Here is a 17,153-nt window from a genome sequence, read left to right as displayed (position 1 = left end):
GACACCTGAAAAGCTACAAACCTGAGAGGAGGAGCATCGAGAGGTTATAGCACAGTGAAAAGCCCCAGAGGATGTATGTACACGATTACGGGCACAGGTTTTACACCTGGACGGCCGGACTTGAACGGACGGCGTTCACCTCCCAGCTGCTGACCGACAAGTAAGCGCCCGGCTGTCAGAGGCAGCTCAATGAAGTGCCAAGCTCATAACGTCCCACCAGCAAGACAGTGCGGGGCTGCTAGGGCCGCTCTGGGGGCAGCTGGACAACCCCAGACGACGGGGGGGATCACGGGCAGCGTGAAGTACGAAGCAGGCAGTGAGAGGAGCGGCTTCAAGCTAACGGGGAATAGCGGCTGCCGTCACTTCCACAGGGATGGGGACGATGACCCTGATCAATGTGACACCCAATACAAGGGTGGAAATGACCGGTGTAGCCCAGAGGGGGAAGGCAATCTAATACCAGCCCCATGGCTCCTACAGGACTTAAAACTGAGACTACGGCTCCCTGAAGCCAAAGTCTGGTCACAAAAGCGCTTAGGGCGCTTGTAGACATGACGGGGTTTAGTCCTTCGGGTTTGCGCCCCATGCCCCCTAAACTGACACAGTGGGTTTTTAATTGAAACGCTGGGTTTTATTTTTCCACGGCGGTATACACATCCGTGTCCTGGAGGCCACAGGTTCCAGCTGAGGGCAGATGTGTCAAGAGGTCTGAGCCTTTTTTCATGCTTCAGTGGAGCCTGCCTTGTCTCCCGCAGCCTGGGGGTGAGCTCCGGTGGGGCGAGCAGCTCCTGAGCTGTGGGGGGTCCTGGTCTTTCCCTCCACGGTGGCGGCGATCCCCCAGTCCACTGGGGTGGGCTGCGAGCGGGCCGGATGCTGTCCCAGTTTGAAGACTCCCGATTCAACGTGTCCACTAGTCCGCCTGGGTCCCCAGCGCCCCGTGTACCGCGCCCACCGCCTTCTCTGGCCACCGGCACGCTGAGCCCTCCCTGGACCGTCTCCCTGCGCTCCCCCAGGGACAAGCCAACCTGTTCCCAGGCAGCCCCACTTTCTCTGCATCCTTCTTAAAAAGTCATGCTCAAAAATCAAAGCAGCCACAATGCTAAAGCCCAGGCCAAGCTGTGGAGAGCGATACGATCAGTGCAACCCGCTCCCTGACACACAGCGTGTCACAGACTCATCGAGAGCAAGGGGGAGGAAATTCCTGCTGCGGCAGCCGCCTCGTGTTGAGCGTGCGATGCACGGTCCCCACCAGACCCTTCTCTGCACCTCCTCACCCACCCACCGTCCCCCGCTTTTATCTGTCCATTTGTTTTTCCTGCCCCAGAGCGTACAACCCCTTCTGAAATGGATTCAGTCCTGTTCTGAAACCCGTTGAGTTCCCCACGCCTGCCCTGGGAAGCCGGTACAGAGTCCGGCTGATCTGAGGCTTGGAAACCTTCCTGCAGCTTCCAGATAAAATACCGTCACAACCAGTTTATCCCCTTGCTCCTGTGCTGGCCCAGGCTGGATTACCATCAATCAAAGGATGAGGAAGTAGAAGGACTGTGGGTTAGGCTACATGGGGGGCAAGGAGAAAAGGAATTGGTGGTAGGGGTCTGCTACAGACCCCCACATCAAGGGGAAGAAATAGATTTGGGGCTCCTGAGGCAACTCTCAGAGACCATAAAAGCTAAAGAGGCGGTGGTCATGGGGGACCTAAACTACCCGGACATCTGCTGGGAGACACAGACAGCAAAGTCCCACCGCTCACGCAGGTTTCTAACCTGTGTACAGGACCTCCACCTGACGCAGGAGGTACAGGTCCCACTAGGGGGAATGCCTTACTGGATCTGGTATTGGCAACGGGGGATGACATAGTAGGGGACCTACAGATCGGTAGCCATCTGGGGGACAGTGATCACCTAAAAGTACAATTCAACATAAGGCGTCGAGTGGGTAAGGTAACCAGTAGGGTGAACGTGCTGGACTTTAGGAAAGCTGATTTCAGCGAACTTAGGCGATTAGTGAAGGATGCACTGCAGAGTAGTAGTTTTGAAATGATGGGAGCCCAAGAAGGGTGGCTGTGCCTTAAGGAAGCTATCCTTCGAGCACAAAGCAAGACGATCCCCGTAAGAGGTAAAAGAGGGAAAGGGGCCAGGAGGCTTCCCTGGCTGACCAGAGAAATCCAGGGCAGACTAAGGGCCAAAAGGGGAGCACATAAAAAGTGGAAACAGGGAGAGATCACCAAAGAGGAATATACCTCTTCTGCTCGTGCTTGTAGGGAGGCAGTTAGACAGGCCAAAGCTACCATGGAGCTGAGGATGGCAACCCAAGTAAAAGACAATAAGAAATTGTTTTTTAGATATATAGGGAGTAAAAGGAAGGCCCAGGGAGGAATAGGACCCCTGCTAAATGGGCAGAAACAATTGGTGGCGGACAGAGGGGACAAGGCTGAACTCCTCAACGAGTTCTTCGCCTCAGTGTCCCTAAGCGAGAGGCACGACAAGTCTCTCACTGGGAGTGTAGGGAGGCAGCAGCAAGGCACCAGACTGCCATGCGTGGACCCTGAGGTGGGGCAGGGTCACTTGGAAGAACTGGATGCCTTTAAGTCGGCAGGCCCGGATGAGCTCCATCCGAGGGTACTGAAGGCACTGGCCGACATCATTGCAGAGCCACTGGCGGGAATATTTGAACGCTCGTGGCGCACGGGTCAAGTCCCGGAGGACTGGAAAAGGGCCAATGTGGTTCCCATTTTCAAGAAGGGGAGGAAGGAGGACCCGGGTAACTATAGGCCAGTCAGTCTCACCTCCATCCTTGGCAAAATCTTTGAGAAAATCATCAAGGCTCACATTTGTGAGAGCCTGGCAGGACAAATTATGCTGAGGGGAAACCAGCACGGGTTCGTGGCAGGTAGATCGTGCCTGACCAATCTAGTCTCTTTTTATGACCAGGTCACAAAACGCCTCGACGCAGGAGGAGGGGTGGATGTCGTATACTTGGACTTCAGGAAGGCCTTTGATACGGTATCCCACCCCATACTGGTGAACAAGTTAAGGGGCTGTGACTTGGATGACTGCACAGTCCGGTGGGTGGAGAATTGGCTGGAGGGTCGCACCCAGAGAGTTGTGGTGGATGGGTCGGTTTTGACCTGGAAGAGTGTGGGCAGTGGGGTCCCGCAGGGCTCGGTCCTTGGACCGATACTCTTTAATGTCTTCATCAGCGACTTGGACGAGGGGGTGAAATGTACTCTGTCCAAGTTTGCAGATGACACTAAGCTATGGGGCGAAGTGGACACGCCGGAGGGCAGGGAGCAGCTGCAAGCAGACCTGGACAGATTAGACAAGCGGGCAGAAAACAACAGAATGCAGTTCAACAAGGAGAAATGCAAAGTGCTGCATCTAGGGAGGAAAAATGTCCAGCACACCTACAGCCTAGGAAATGACCTGCTGGGTGGCACGGAGGTGGAAAGGGATCTTGGAGTCCTAGTGGACTCCAAGATGAACATGAGTCGGCAGTGTGACGAAACCATCAGAAAAGCCAATGGCACTTTATCGTGCATCAGCAGATGCATGACAAATAGGTCCAAGGAGGTGATACTTCCCCTCTATCGGGCGCTGGTCAGACCGCAGCTGGAGTACTGCGTGCAATTCTGGGCGCCGCACTTCACGAAGGATGCGGATAATTTGGAGAGGGTCCAGAGAAGGGCCACTCGTATGGTTAAGGGCCTGCAGGCCAAGCCCTACGAGGAGAGATTAGAGAAACTGGACCTTTTCAGCCTCCACAAGAGAAGGTTGAGAGGCGACCTGGTGGCTGCCTATAAGTTCGTCAGGGGGGCACAGAAGGGAATTGGTGAGTATTTATTCACCAAGGCGCCCCCGGGGGTTACAAGAAATAATGGCCACAAGCTAGAGGAGAGCAGATTTAGATTGGATATTAGGAGGAACTTCTTCACAGTTCGAGTGGCCAAGGTCTGGAACGGGCTCCCAAGGGAGGTGGTGCTCTCCCCTACCCTGGGGGTATTCAAGAGAAGGTTGGATGTGTATCTAGCTGGGGTAATGTAGGCCCAGCACTCTTTCCTGCTCATGCAGGGGGTCGGACTCGATGATCTATTGAGGTCCCTTCCGACCCTAGCATCTATGAATCTATGAATGTATGAATCTATAAACAGCTCTGCTCCTTCCCTGGGGCTTCTCTCCCCGAGGTCTGTAGAGAGCCATCGGGTCCCTTTCCACCTCTGCTGTGCCTGCGCATGCCCTGGAGCATCCTCATAGCCCTGCACACACCCTGGTCTCACTGAATTCAACCTGTGACCAGATCGGCTTGTTTGGGGCACCAGAACTTACCAGTGAGCTGTAATGGCACCAGTGCTCCCAGTCTTTACTGGAAAGATCACGTCTGACACAGCCTAGGACTCCCTTTGCCGGTAATGCCTGCATCACACTGAGAGCTGGTTTTTCTCCCGTGTGTGGCTAATGCACTCGTATCTTTTGCCTTCTCTGTCATTTGCAACGCATGAAATCCCAGCTTTCAGCAGAAATTGTTGTTCTTAGTCCCCACAGGTGTGACCCTGCACTGGGGACTGCAGAATTGCATCAGGGCCACCTATTTCTGATAGGATATTGCAGTCCTGTGCTGCCCTGGTAAACTCTCCCAACTCGCCATGATCAGCACATTGCATGCGTTCAACTTCTGGGTTTTGTAAACTCCTCATTAATGACATGTTAAAGAAGATTAATCCCAAACACAATCCTCAACAGCAGTTGCCAAGGGGAACTGTTATAGATCCTGAAATCAAGGTGGGGAGTACCCCTCTGTAATATGTGGAAGGAAAAGGTCCGTGACTAATTAGAGAAAATCATAAAAATTAGGGACAGAAGAGACCACAAAAGTTCAGGTCGTCAGCCCCCGATTCATGGCCAGCTCATCTCTGTGAAACCCATTTCAGTCACCTTTCAAGAGGTCTGTCTCATCTGCATTTGAAAACTTACAATGATGGAGACTCTGCAACTCTTCTATGTCACTTATTCCAGTATTCAACCTCCCTCATAGGTAAAAAGTGCTTCCCCTTGTCCAACCAACATTTGCCTTGTTGAGATTTCAGCTCATTTATTCTTCGCCCATCTGCTGCGGCCGCACATAGAAAAGGCTGGTAATGCACTGCTCTGACAACAAGTTTTGTATTTGTATCTTTTCCCTCCCCCATCATCTCTTCTCCATTTGACATCATCCCATTTCATCCAACCATTCCTCATATGCCCCGGTCCAATATCTCAGTGTGCTGGTAACTTCTCTTTTCTTGGCCATAGCACTGCACGGATGACTCCTATTCGGTTCACAGGGTGCTGAAACCCCCGGTCCTTTTTTGCAGTTTTGCAGCCTAGTCAGTTGTCCCCCATTTTGTGTCTGTGCCTTATGAGGCGTTTCAACTGGGGAGACATGCTGGAGGCTTCATGCCATTTCTACTCCACCATCAGTTGTTTCAAAGCATTGCAAATGATGATTTGGCCGTAGAAATAATATTCCATCCAGCAGGAAGTCACTCTTTTGGAAATGATTGTGATGGATAATGATGAATTAATCATTGGACTGGAAGTGGATGCTGTCTAAGGATCAGTGACCATGAGGTGATTATGTTCGTTATGGGCAAAGAGAAAACCAGGAATAGATAGCTACTTGGTGAGAGCAAGGGAGTAATTTCCCCAATGTGGAGGAAAGTGAGGAGTGAAAGTCCCTGGGCAAGTCTACACATACAAACGCCTCGGGGTGGATTTACTCTGGAGAAATCTACTCTAAAGTTAACCCACCCTGGGCAGAAGTCTTCACATGCAGGACACAGGAGCAGATTGCTCCCATTAGCAGCCAATCTGTGCCCACATCCCGGTATGTCTAGATGTGTGACCAGGAGTTTACTCTAGAGTAATTTATTGTATTTACCTGAGTGGGAGGAGAAGGCCTTTTAGTGGCGAGAGACGATCTGGTTTCCCTGTGCTGAGCAGAGCCGCATCCTTGGAGCCCTGGGACGTGGAGCCCACAGGCCAGAAGGAGCCGACACGCAGCAGAGCAGAGCGAGGGGGAGGGCAGCATGCCGGGCACAGCCAGGAGACCGAGGGCAGCTCCCCAGGGCCGGGCGCTGCTGCCTGCCCGCAGCACAGACATGTCTTGGGGACAGCAGGAGGACACTGGGCTGTCTGGGTGCAGGGAAGGGGGGAATGGTGGGGTCTGTCCACTGGTGGGGGCTCAGCTGGTGACAAGGTCGATGCAGGGAGCCTGGGGAGGAGGAGAGGTGGCCAGGGACTGCACCAGGGTCATGCCCGTCCCAGCCTCAGTGCACTCAGGGCTGCTCTCACAGTGCCGGCTGCGTGCGTGGTGGGAGGGAGACCGACACGGGCAGGTGGAGGGCAGCTGCCATGGGGCTGCCCCAAGGACTCCCCTACTGTTATTACAGCCCCCCTGGTACAGCCTGTCCAGGTGTGTGCAGGACCAGAGCACTGTGATCCCGCGCTGGGGAAGGGGCTGGTGTTGCTCTGGATCCCTGTCCCCGTGCTCTGCCTCCCCTCACCGCTGGTCTCTCTCCCCGCAGGCGGACACCACCGGCCCCATGGACGGGGCGAACCAGACGCAGGTGACAGAGTTTGTTTTCCTGGGCTTCTCCCGCATCCTGCAGGGCCAGGCCTTCGTCTTCCTGGCCTTCCTCGCCATCTACCTCGTCACCCTGCTGGGGAACTGCCTGATCCTCACCCTCATCGTGCTGGATCCCCAGCTGCACAGCCCCATGTACTTCTTCCTCGGCCACCTCGCCTTCCTGGACATGTGCTACTCCTCCGTCACGCTGCCCAAGATCCTGGTCATCCTCCTGCAGCGGCGGGAGACCATCTCCTACCAGGAGTGCATGGCACAGATGTTCTTCCTCATGAGCTGCGCGGGTGCTAAGGCTTCGCTGTTGACTGTCATGGCCTTTGACCGGTACACGGCCATCTGCAAACTCCTGCACTACACCAAGATCTTGAGCAGGGGCGTATGTATCTCCCTAGCCACTGTGTCCTGGCCCTGGGCCATCCTGGCCTCAGCCATCCACACCTCCCTGGCCACCAAAGTCTCCTTTTGTGGAGCCAACCAGATCCACCACATCTTCTGCGACGTCCCTCCCCTGCTGAAGATCGCCTGCAGCAATACCTACATCAACGAGATAGCTCTTCATGCTGCCACTGTGTTTGTGGGATTGATCCCATTTCTGCTCGTCCTCATCTCATACACCTACATCCTGCTGGCCATCCTCCGCTTCTACTCCAACATGGGCAGGCACAAAGCCGCCTCCAACTGTGCCGCACACCTGGTCGTGGTCATCATCTATTTTGGGATGGGCGACCTGAATTACAACCGGCCCAGCGCCGGCTACTCCCTGGAAGTGGACACGCTGGTCTCCACGCCCTACTGCATCCTCACCCCCATGCTCAACCCCCTCATCTACAGCCTCCGCAACCAGGACATGAAGGGCGCCCTGAGGAGGGCTCTGGGCCACCACGAGAAGGACACCGTGTCCCCACGCGCACAGCCAGGTGTGGACTAAGGTGAGGGCTGGGAGGAGACTCCTGCCCCAGCACAACACCAAGGGCTCAGCCACGTGCTGATGGGGAAAGTCCCTGTCTGCATTTCTGGGAAAGAGTCACAGCAAAGTAGAGCTGGAAGGGGTGTGAGCGGTCAGCTTGTTCCATGCCCTGCGCCAGTGCGGATCCGCCCCGTCTACTCCAGCACAAATGCACGTGTCTAGTCTGCACTTAAATACTCGCAGTGAGTGCCCGCTCCCTCTCGCTGGGACCTGTTGCTCCTAAGTTCCCTCCAACGTCTAACTTGTCTTGTCCTGTCCTCTCTCAATGTAGAGAGCCAGGGATTTCTACCTTCTTTGGAAATGAACCTTTTGTATTTGAAGCCTATTGTCAAAGCCCCCGTGCTCTCTGTTCCAGACTCAATAATCCCAGTACTTAATAATCTGGGTGATTACTCAATAATCACCTGTCTTCCTGTGTCTTCATTTCTAGAACTTTCTTTTGCCTTGTCCTTTAGCCTCTCCACATCTGTCTTAGGATGTGGTACCTCAGACTGGACGCAGGTGAAGCCTCCCCTATACTGAATGGAGGAAATGCCCTGAATCCCTGCTTCAGCGGCTCCTGCTCCCCCTGCCTGTGGGGCGCTGCTCCGGGGGCGTGGAAGCTGCAGCTGCATAGCTCCTGCCCCAGCACGTGGGGCTTCAGCTCCAGCTCCAGCTCCCGGCTGCCTCCCACCTGGGCCGGGAGCAGGAGTGGGAGCCCAGTGCACTTCACTGCACTGCATGGCACTGCCCAGACAAGCTCCTCTGCATTCGCTGCCTGACCCCCCAGCTGCTCCCACCCCTAGCCTGCTCCCGTGACCCCACACTCCTAACCCCTCACCCACCGCTACAGAGAGGACATGGACACAGCGTGGCCAACTGGGGTGTGAAGCATGACCCCATCCGTGCACACACAAGTGTGTTGCACACGTGCTGGGGGCTCCTGGGGAAGGTGCTGGGCCCCAAGGGGTGGTTGAGCTCGAGGCCTCGTGATGTCTGCTGGGAGCCACGTCATGGTGGGAGCTCGAGCTGGTTCTGCAGGTGGGGGCTGTGGGCCGGAGTGAGGGGCAAGGGCATGGGCATATCAGGGCTGCTCAGAGCCACAAAGCTGGGCAGGGGTGGACAGCCACAGCTGGACCCACGTCCTGGTGAGCAAAGGGGCAGAGACAGCTCTGATTTTCTATGATAAATCAACAGAAACCAAATGCCAAAATATATAGGTATTTAGAATTTATTTTATTATAATGATTGAAGCACTGGTGGGCTTCCACATAGCTTTAAAATTGTCAATATACCAATAAAACATTGTGTTCAACTGCTATCTATATATATGGCGGTGTTTCATTGAAGACGTTGAAAAACATAGATTTGGGATTTTTTAATCAGAGAATTTGCAATTTTTAACCATAGAAAACCAGGATCCCTGGTGATCAGGAATGACCCATGCGGGCTGGTGAGGAGCAGGTCATGCTTGAACACCCCAGTTTCGTCTTTGGCAAGGTAAGGGGCTCTGTGGATGGGCAGAAGGCAGTGCTGTGATGCATCTGGAGTTGGGCAGGACATTTCAGAGGTGGACACTGTGGAGAAATCACCCCCCCAATATGCCTCGCTGCTGCAAACAGTGCCCGACCCGCTCTCTGCATTGCCCCTGTGCCTACGTGACCCCCCCATGTTACCTGCCTGCATGACGGGCAGGGCTGTACAAATCCCAGTGGGAGGGAAACGTGCTCCTCCATTTTCTCCGCTTCCTGCCACTGCAGGTCATGTGACTGGTCATCTCACCTGGGCAGGCTGGTGTCTTCTGGAAGCAGTGGTCAGCAGCCAGTGGGGCTGCTTCTGGTGGGAACTTGGTGATGAGGTCACGACAGGTGTATCAAGGGTCCCTTGATGAGGAAGGGGGGCAAAAATGTTTTGGGACTCAGCACACAAGCCATACAGCCTCCAGAGATGGAGCTTGGTCAGTCCCTGGGTGTGGATGTGAGTAACTTATCTGAATGTTGACAGGATGAAGTGATCTAGAAGCACATCAAATGGTTACCAAGCTGCTTCATTTTGCTCAAGGTTTTTCTGTTGATACTTCTCTGACTTGTACCCTGCCCCATGCCTACCCTCTCCCATCAGTAAAGCTATATGTTATAGCAAGCTGTGCTGTACCTGCTTCAGAGGGATTAGGCAAGCCGTGTAGATTTCATAGATTTCATAGACATTTGGGCTGGAAGGGACCTTGGAGGATCATTGAGTCCAGCCCCCCGCCCACAGGGCAAGAAGTCAGCTGGGGTCATAGGAGCCCAGCAAGACAAGCATCCAATTTACTCCTGAAGGTGTTCAATGTAGGCACTTGAACCACCTCCAATGGCAAGCTGTTGCAGACCTTGGGGGCTTGGAAGTGAACAAATTCTTCCTTATGTCCAGCCTGAAATGGTCTTCAAGTAGTTTATAACCATTCAACCTCATCATCCCTTGGGGTGCTCTGGTGAACAAACGTTCCCCCAGATCTTGGTGGTCACCCCTGATAAACTTGTAGGTGGCCATCAGATCACCCCTGAGCCTGCGCTTTTCCAGGCTAAAGAGTCCCGTGGCTCTCAGCCTGTCGTCGTAAGTCTGTTTTCTTGACCTCTGATCATGCGTGTGGCTCTTGTTGGGACTCTATAGAGCTTCTCCACATCCTTTTTGAATTGTGGAACCCAAAACTGGATGCAGGACTCCAGCTGCGGCCTCACCAAGGCCGAGTACAAGGGCAGAATGATGTCCCGGGATTTGCTTGAGAAGCATCTATGGATGCAGGCCCATTTGCTGAGCCTGTCCAGGTCAGCCAGGATCACCCGCCTGTCTTCTCGTGTGGATGCTTTGCCCCAAAATTTGGGGTCATTGGCGAACTTGGTCAGTCTGCTTCTGACTCCAATGTCCACATCATTAATGAAGACGTTGAACAATATGGGTCCAAGGACAGAGCCTTGGGGGACCCCACTGGTCACAGGAGTCCATGATGAGTGACTTCCATCTATTACTACCCTCTGGGTCTGACCACGCAGCCAATTTTCCAGCCACTGGATCGTGGTGGACCCAAGGCCATAATTGGCCAGTTTCGCCAAGAGATGATCATGGGATACCAGATCAAAGGCTTTTTTGAATTCAAGATATATGACATCAATCTCTTCTCCCTTGTCCAGCAAGACCTACCTGCAACAAACCCGTGCTGGCCATCCCTCAGGGTGTTGGCATCGGCCAGTCCATTAAGGTGGGTGGCTCAATGCAGGAGCGTCCCCTCCTGGCCTGCCACAGACATCAGTAGTGAGATGCTCACAGGGAAGCAAAGGAAATACCATTTAGATGAAACTGCTGTGAAATGGGCTCACAATGGCATGTGGCAGGGCTGCAGGAAAGGCTGGGGGGGTTGCAGTGAACTGCAGTCATATAGGACTTGATACTGTGTTTTGGTGGCAAAAAACAGTAATAGCTAATTGGGGATTTGTAATAGAGAGTGTCGTATGCACGTCACAGGGTGCACGGCATTTCCTCCTTTCAGTACTGGTGAAGCCTCACCTGGCTTCAGTTTCAGGTGCCATATTCTGAGAGATGTGGAGAGGCTAAAAGACAGAGCAAACAAAATGTAGAGCAGTCTAGAAATGAAGACACAGGAGGACAGGTCAGAAGTACTGGGATTATTTTGTCTGGAACAGGGAGCACAGGGGCTTTGACAATAGGCTTCAACTAAAAAAAGTAGCTGTTGCAAAGAGGGTAGAAATCCCTGGCTCTGTAAGTTGAGAGGGGACAGGGCAAGACACAAGGGACTGGCATTGCACCAAGGGACACAGGTTAGATGTTGGGGGGAACTTAGAAGCAACAGGTCCCAGAGACAGTGGGTGCACTCACTGCGAGTCCTTAAGTACAGACTAGACATGCATGTCTGAGTTGAAGTAGATGTGCATTTGTGCTGGAATAGACGGGGCGGATCCACACTGGCACAGGGCATGGGACGAGCTGACCTCTCACGCCCCTTCCAGCTCTACTTTGCTGCGACTTTTTCCCAGAAATGCAGACAGGGACTTTCCCCATCAGCACGTGGCTGAGCCCTTGGTGTTGTGCTGGGGCAGGAGTCTCCTCCCAAGCTGTCCCCTTAGTCCACACCTGGCTGTGCACGTGGGGAGGCGTTGTCCCTCTTGTGGTGGCCCAGAACCCTCCACAGGGCGCCCTTCACATCCTGGTTGCGGAGGCTGTAGATGAGGGGGTTGAGCATGGGGGTGAGGATGCAGTAAAGCGTGGAGACCAGTGTGTCTACCTCCAAGGAGTAGCCAGTGCTGGGCCGGTTGTAGTTCAGGTTGGCCATCCCAAAATAGATGGTGACCACAACCAGGTGGGAGGTGCAGGTGGAGAAGGCTTTGCGTCTGCCCGTGTTGGAGCGGATGCGAAGGATGGCTGCCAGGATGTAGAGGTACGAGATGATGATGAGCACAAATGGGCTCAGGCCCATGAAGATACTGGCCAAGTGTAACGTGATCTCATTGACATAGGTGTCACTGCAGGCGATCTTCAGCAGGGGAGGGACGTCGCAGAAGATGTGGTGGATCTGGTTGGCTCCACAGAAGGAGATGTCAGCGGCCAGGAAGGTGTGGACGGCCGAGTCCAGGATGCCCCAGAGCCAGGATGCCATGGCCAGTGGGATGCATATGCCCCTGCTCATGATGCGGGTGTAGTGCAAGGGTTTGCAGATGGCCACGTACCTGTCAAAGGCCATGATGGTCAGGAGTGCACACTCAGCCCCGGCACAAGTCATGAGGAAGAATATCTGTGCCATGCACTCCTGGTAGGAGATGGTCTCCCACCGCTGCAGCAGGTTGATGAGGATCTTGGGCAGCGTGACGGAGGAGTAGCACATGTCCAGGAAGGCAAGGTGGCCGAGGAAGAAGTACATGGGGCTGTGCAGCTGGGGATCCAGCACGATGAGGGTGAGGATCAGGCAGTTCCCCAGCAGGGTGATGAGGTAGATGGCGAGGAAGGCCAGGAAGACGAAGGCCTGGCCCTGCAGGACGCGGGAGAAGCCCAGGAAAATGAACTCTGTCACCTGCGTCTGGTTCACCCCGTCCATGGGGCCAGTGGCGTCCGCCTGTGGGGAGAGAGACCAGCGGTGAGGGGAGGCAGAGCGTGGGGACAGGGATCTGGAGTGACACCAGCCCACCGCCTGCCAGTGCTGCCGACTGAGCTGTTTTCATCACTATACCTAAACATTTTCCAAGGTTCTGGTTATGTTTTTTAAGAGGGAAGAAAGTTGGGAGCACCTGTTCCTGGATGCACATCAGAGATTTGAGGTTCACATCATTTCATAGGTGGGATACCCACATGTTTAGTTTTACCAACTGTTTCTCTGCCAGGAGCAGTTGTCCGACTTCTTGCTGTCAGTGGCCCGAGCCTTGTTCTAAAATCGGTAACGTGCCCAGCTCGGGAAATCCCCCTTTTCCATTCGACATGACCTTTCATTTGGTACACGGCAGCACATTCCTGACCTCAGCTTGCAGTGACCAGAGGTTTCTCATGCTTTCTCCTTTCTCCTCCTTAAAAAAGTTACACACAAATCACTTAATTACCTGTGTAATATCAGAGAGGGTTGACCTAGCTCCCAGCTAGTGTTGGCCAGCGTGCATCTTATTCCCAGCTGGAAGTTGTCTAACTTCCACTTCCAGCCACGTGCCCTTGCTGGCTCTGTCACGCTCAGCTTTTCTTCACTGGAGAGGTACTGGTACACTACAATTAAGGCCCCTTTTTATCTTGTTTTTGATAAAGAGACTGAGCTCTTCACACTTCAAGCCTTTATCCCTATGAGAAACTGATAAATATTCCCCATAGTTACCAATGGACTGGAAAGGGCATCGTCCTAATCATGGGCCCAGAGTGAATCTCCCTGCTTCTGCAAATATTAATTGAATAATTCTGCCCTTTCTCTGTCATCATGAACAGTTTTCTCTTGTTGTTCATAGCTTCTAAATTAACAATCATGGCTTTCAATTCCCCATTTTTCAATGTTTCTCATTTCCAATTGCTGCTCTCACTTCCCTGCTGGGCCAGGTCAGGCTCTTAGCCAAAGCTGTCCTTGTCCTTGATTGTGGAATTACAGCTAATTGGCCATGCCATAAAAGTCTTTTGAAATAATTCCCAGTTTTCATTCACATTTTTGCTCTCCCACCGAGTTTCACTCCTCACTCTCCTCTGCATTGGGGAAAATGGCCCTTTGGTTTCACCAAGTAGCTATCTATTACTGGTTCTCTTTTTGCCCAAATTGTACCCCGGCCATGGGCACATGGGGTGGGCATGGGTGTTGATGCAGGCAGCGGCTGCTTGGCAGAGCTGTCTTATGGGAAGCCAGAAGGAGCCATGGGTCAGACTGTGGCAGAGCTAGTGCCCATGTGCCCTCGAAAAAAAACGTTATGATGTCTGCAGGCTATAGCCTGCAGTCCTGGGACTGCACAGGTGCCTTTTGCAGTGAATGGCAAATGAAACAGCTCCTGAGTGCCCAAGTTAGGAGGCCAAGCAGTTATTAATTCCTTGCAGTAACCAGGGGTGGATTATGAGCTGATGGTGCCACTGGCAATAAAGGCCCTCCACACTGGGAGCAGCATGGCCCAGGCAGGCATGCTGCCCAGGGCCATGCAGGACTGGTGTGGGTATCCGTGAAGGTGGCAGTGGCTTGGTGGGACTGTCTGCTGACCATCCAGGAGGACCCATGGATCTGACCGCTGTCCGCTTGTGCACTCATGCCCACAAAATGAAAACAAAGTGTAATTAATGATGCCTGCAGCCACCATTTACTGTGAAGGGCAAATGAAAGCACTCGTGGTGGCCAAGCAGTTATTAATTCCTTGATGGAAGCAGGGGTGGATTATGAGATGAAAGGGCCCCTAGCAAGCAAGCCCCCCAGCCAGGGGCAGCACGTGCCCACACAGGTGTGCACCCTGGTCAGGGCCATCTGCGGCGGGCAGGAGGTCCGTGCGGGTGAGCAGAAGATTGATTCATGTCAGGCCAGGCTGCTACACGTGGTGTCCGAAAATACACACTGCGCACATATACCTGCAAACTGAAGTGGCATCAGGTGGGCAAAGGAGCTTATTACATGTCATACAGTAAGTTACTATGTACACGTGACAGATCAATGGCTGTAGCATATTCATTTGGATTGATGCAAACTAAAATACATCAGAATGTGATTTATCTTGCACCGCAACAAACTCATTTAAATTGCAGAAAAAAACCCTGTATGTGTAAAGCACGGTGCAATTAAACCACAAAAAAGGGCACTTTTCACCGTGTGTACATGCGTCCTCAGGCTGTGTGCGGAGCAGGGAAACGCAAAGGAAACGTAACAAGCCGCAGCTGGGGGAAAAAAAGCAGGTGGACAGATGCAGCCCAGGGACGGCGGGTGGGCAAGGTGCTGTGGAGATGGGTGCGGCAGGGACCGTGCATTGCACACTCAACACGAGACGGCCACGCGTGGCTGTGGGAAGACACAGGGCAGTCTTGGGCTGCCGCAACAGGGATTTGCTCCCCCTCGTTTCGTGCCAGGGAGCTGGTTGCGCCGCTCGTACCGCTCTGCAGCATGGGCTGGGCTTTAGCTGTGGGGCTACCTGGATTTTGGAGCATGACTTTCTAAGAAGGATGCAGATCAACTGGGGAGAGTCCAGAGATGAGCGACCCGGGACAGCATGGCACTGAGCGCAAGCTCTGAGCAACGGGGAGAAACTGGGGATGTTTAGTCAGGGGAAAAAGCAGTTCGGGGCAAGGGGATGCAGGGCTGGAAGGGACCTCTCAGGCTCATATAGCCCCCAGCCCCCTGCTCCGGGCAGGACGAGCCCTGACTGAAGCAGCCCAGACACGTGTCGGTCCAGCCTGCTCGTCACAGCCCCAGGGGTGGAGAGGCCACAACTCCCCCAGGCTCCTGTCCTGGTGCTCAATTGCCCTCAGACACGGAAAGCTCCTCCTCGTCTCCAGCCTAAACCTTGCCTGCGGCAGCTGAAGGCCCTGCTCCTCGTCCTGGCCCCTGCGGCCACAGAGATAACCCATCTCCACCCGCTCTGCCATCGCCCTGCACGGACGTGAGGACTGTTACCAAATCCCCCCAGTCTTCTCCCCAGACTGCATCACCCCGGCCCTTGCGGGCTTTCCTCATCAGTCTCATGTTGCCAGCCCTGACCACTTTCATCGGGCCCAGGATGAGCTGCAGAAGTGCTGCTAAGCAGACGGATCAAAGCCTGTGTCTGAGTAACCGCAGTGTGAACCTTTCCAAAAGTGACAGCTAACGTGGTGAGCAAGGAAAAGAAGTCTTCAAACACAATTAAACAAAGCAAAAGGTCTGCAAGGAGATAAGAGATCCCTGTTGATCAGGGTCATCGTCCCCGTTCCCTGTGGAAGTGATGGGAGCCGCTATTCCCCGTTAGCTTGAAGCCGCTCCTCTAACCGCCTGGTTTGTAATTCACGCTGTCCGTGATCCCCCATATCAGATACCTCGTTTGAGAATTTCCTCCATTCCCGCTTTATCAGGCAGGGTATTAGTGCTACCCATGCCAGAGGACTGACTTTTACAATGGAGCAAAACTGAAGTTGTAAACACCTCACTTACCAAAAAAATAGTGCAAATACAAATTGCTATCACACGATGACCTGCGCCCCAGTCGGGTGTCAGTTCAGTTATCCAGATTACAGATCACCTTGTGAGCGGGCTACTGAGAAAAGAGGCAGAAAGAGGTCTACAGCCCAACTTCTACTTGCTTGCACTGTAAGACCCGAGAACATGCATTTATCGTAAAGTCTATCTGCCCACAACAGCACTGCAGAGACTTGCACCTACCCCAGATCAGGCGCCTCAAGGAGTGGGAGGCGGGGGGGGGGGGCACGCAGATTGGAAGCAGGTCCTCTTGGATTGGCTGGGCTCTCCAAATATCCAGCCCATCCCCAATATTGATAGGTGGCTGGTTTTAATATTCTGATTAGTGGCCTCTGATTGGTTTGATTTAAATTCTTTCTTTCACTGAACCTTTTGGAACTGCACTGACCTGAATATTTTGTAGACTTGGGAGGTGTCAGTGATTTGAGATTTCTGTCCTTGGGAAAGAGGGAGGGCTTCTTATCTCCTTGCCTTCCCCACTGTGCAATGCTGGTCCTGTTTCTTCTTCACCTAGCTTTATGGTCTGCTCTGACAGGCTGTTTTTCTTTTGACAAGTTATCTAAGCATTTTAGCACAACTGGGTATCTCGGGGCAGGAGGCAGAGTGCGGGGGCACAGCTCCCCATGCCCCGCTCACCCCCATTTGGAGGCTGGAGAAGTCCCGGACCCCCCAGTACACCGGGGCTCGGGGCCCTTCTCAAGCAGCTGGAGCACATTCAGAGCATCCTGCTGGGAAGGGCCGGGCAGACTTCGAGACTGGCTCTCTGCCCTTGCGTGGGCCGGAGCAGGCCGGCAGGCACCTACCTGTGCGGGGGCCAGGGCTGCTCCCGGGGGGAGGAAGCACGCTGCCAGGCCCCGGGGCCGGGGGGTCCTGCGCTGCCCCGGGCAGGGGCGTCTGGGTGCCCGGCAGCGCGGGGCGGTGGTCTCGGGCACCCCAGGG

At 53.8% G+C, this 17,153-nt stretch overlaps 2 protein-coding genes across 2 annotated transcripts in view; one reads left to right on the top strand and one right to left on the bottom strand.

Moving 5' to 3' along the window:
- LOC149865370 (olfactory receptor 5V1-like) overlaps positions 1-7,964 on the top strand; it is a 64,329-nt gene extending 56,365 nt beyond the window's left edge. The window contains exon 2 of the mRNA XM_090046267.1: positions 6,560-7,964. Within this exon, the coding sequence (XP_089902393.1) occupies positions 6,578-7,546 (969 nt within the window). The 5' untranslated portion in view covers positions 6,560-6,577 and the 3' untranslated portion in view covers positions 7,547-7,964. The remainder of the gene's footprint in view (positions 1-6,559) is intronic.
- Positions 7,965-10,784: 2,820 nt separating this feature from the next.
- LOC149865369 (olfactory receptor 5V1-like) lies at positions 10,785-16,272 on the bottom strand. Its single transcript, XM_090046262.1, has 2 exons — positions 16,170-16,272; positions 10,785-12,668 (listed from the first exon to the last, which is right to left on the bottom strand). The coding sequence occupies exon 2, from the start codon at positions 12,648-12,650 to the stop codon at positions 11,682-11,684; it is 969 nt and encodes a 322-aa protein (XP_089902388.1). The 5' UTR covers positions 12,651-12,668; positions 16,170-16,272; the 3' UTR covers positions 10,785-11,681.
- Positions 16,273-17,153: the final 881 nt, after the last annotated feature.

This window comes from Crocodylus siamensis, chromosome 4 (assembly GCF_052110815.1).
Source record: "Crocodylus siamensis isolate JL-2025a chromosome 4, ASM5211081v1, whole genome shotgun sequence".
Lineage (NCBI taxonomy): Eukaryota > Metazoa > Chordata > Crocodylia > Crocodylidae > Crocodylus > Crocodylus siamensis.
Note: the sequence above shows the minus strand (reverse complement) of the source record. Positions and strands in the feature narration are given on the sequence as shown.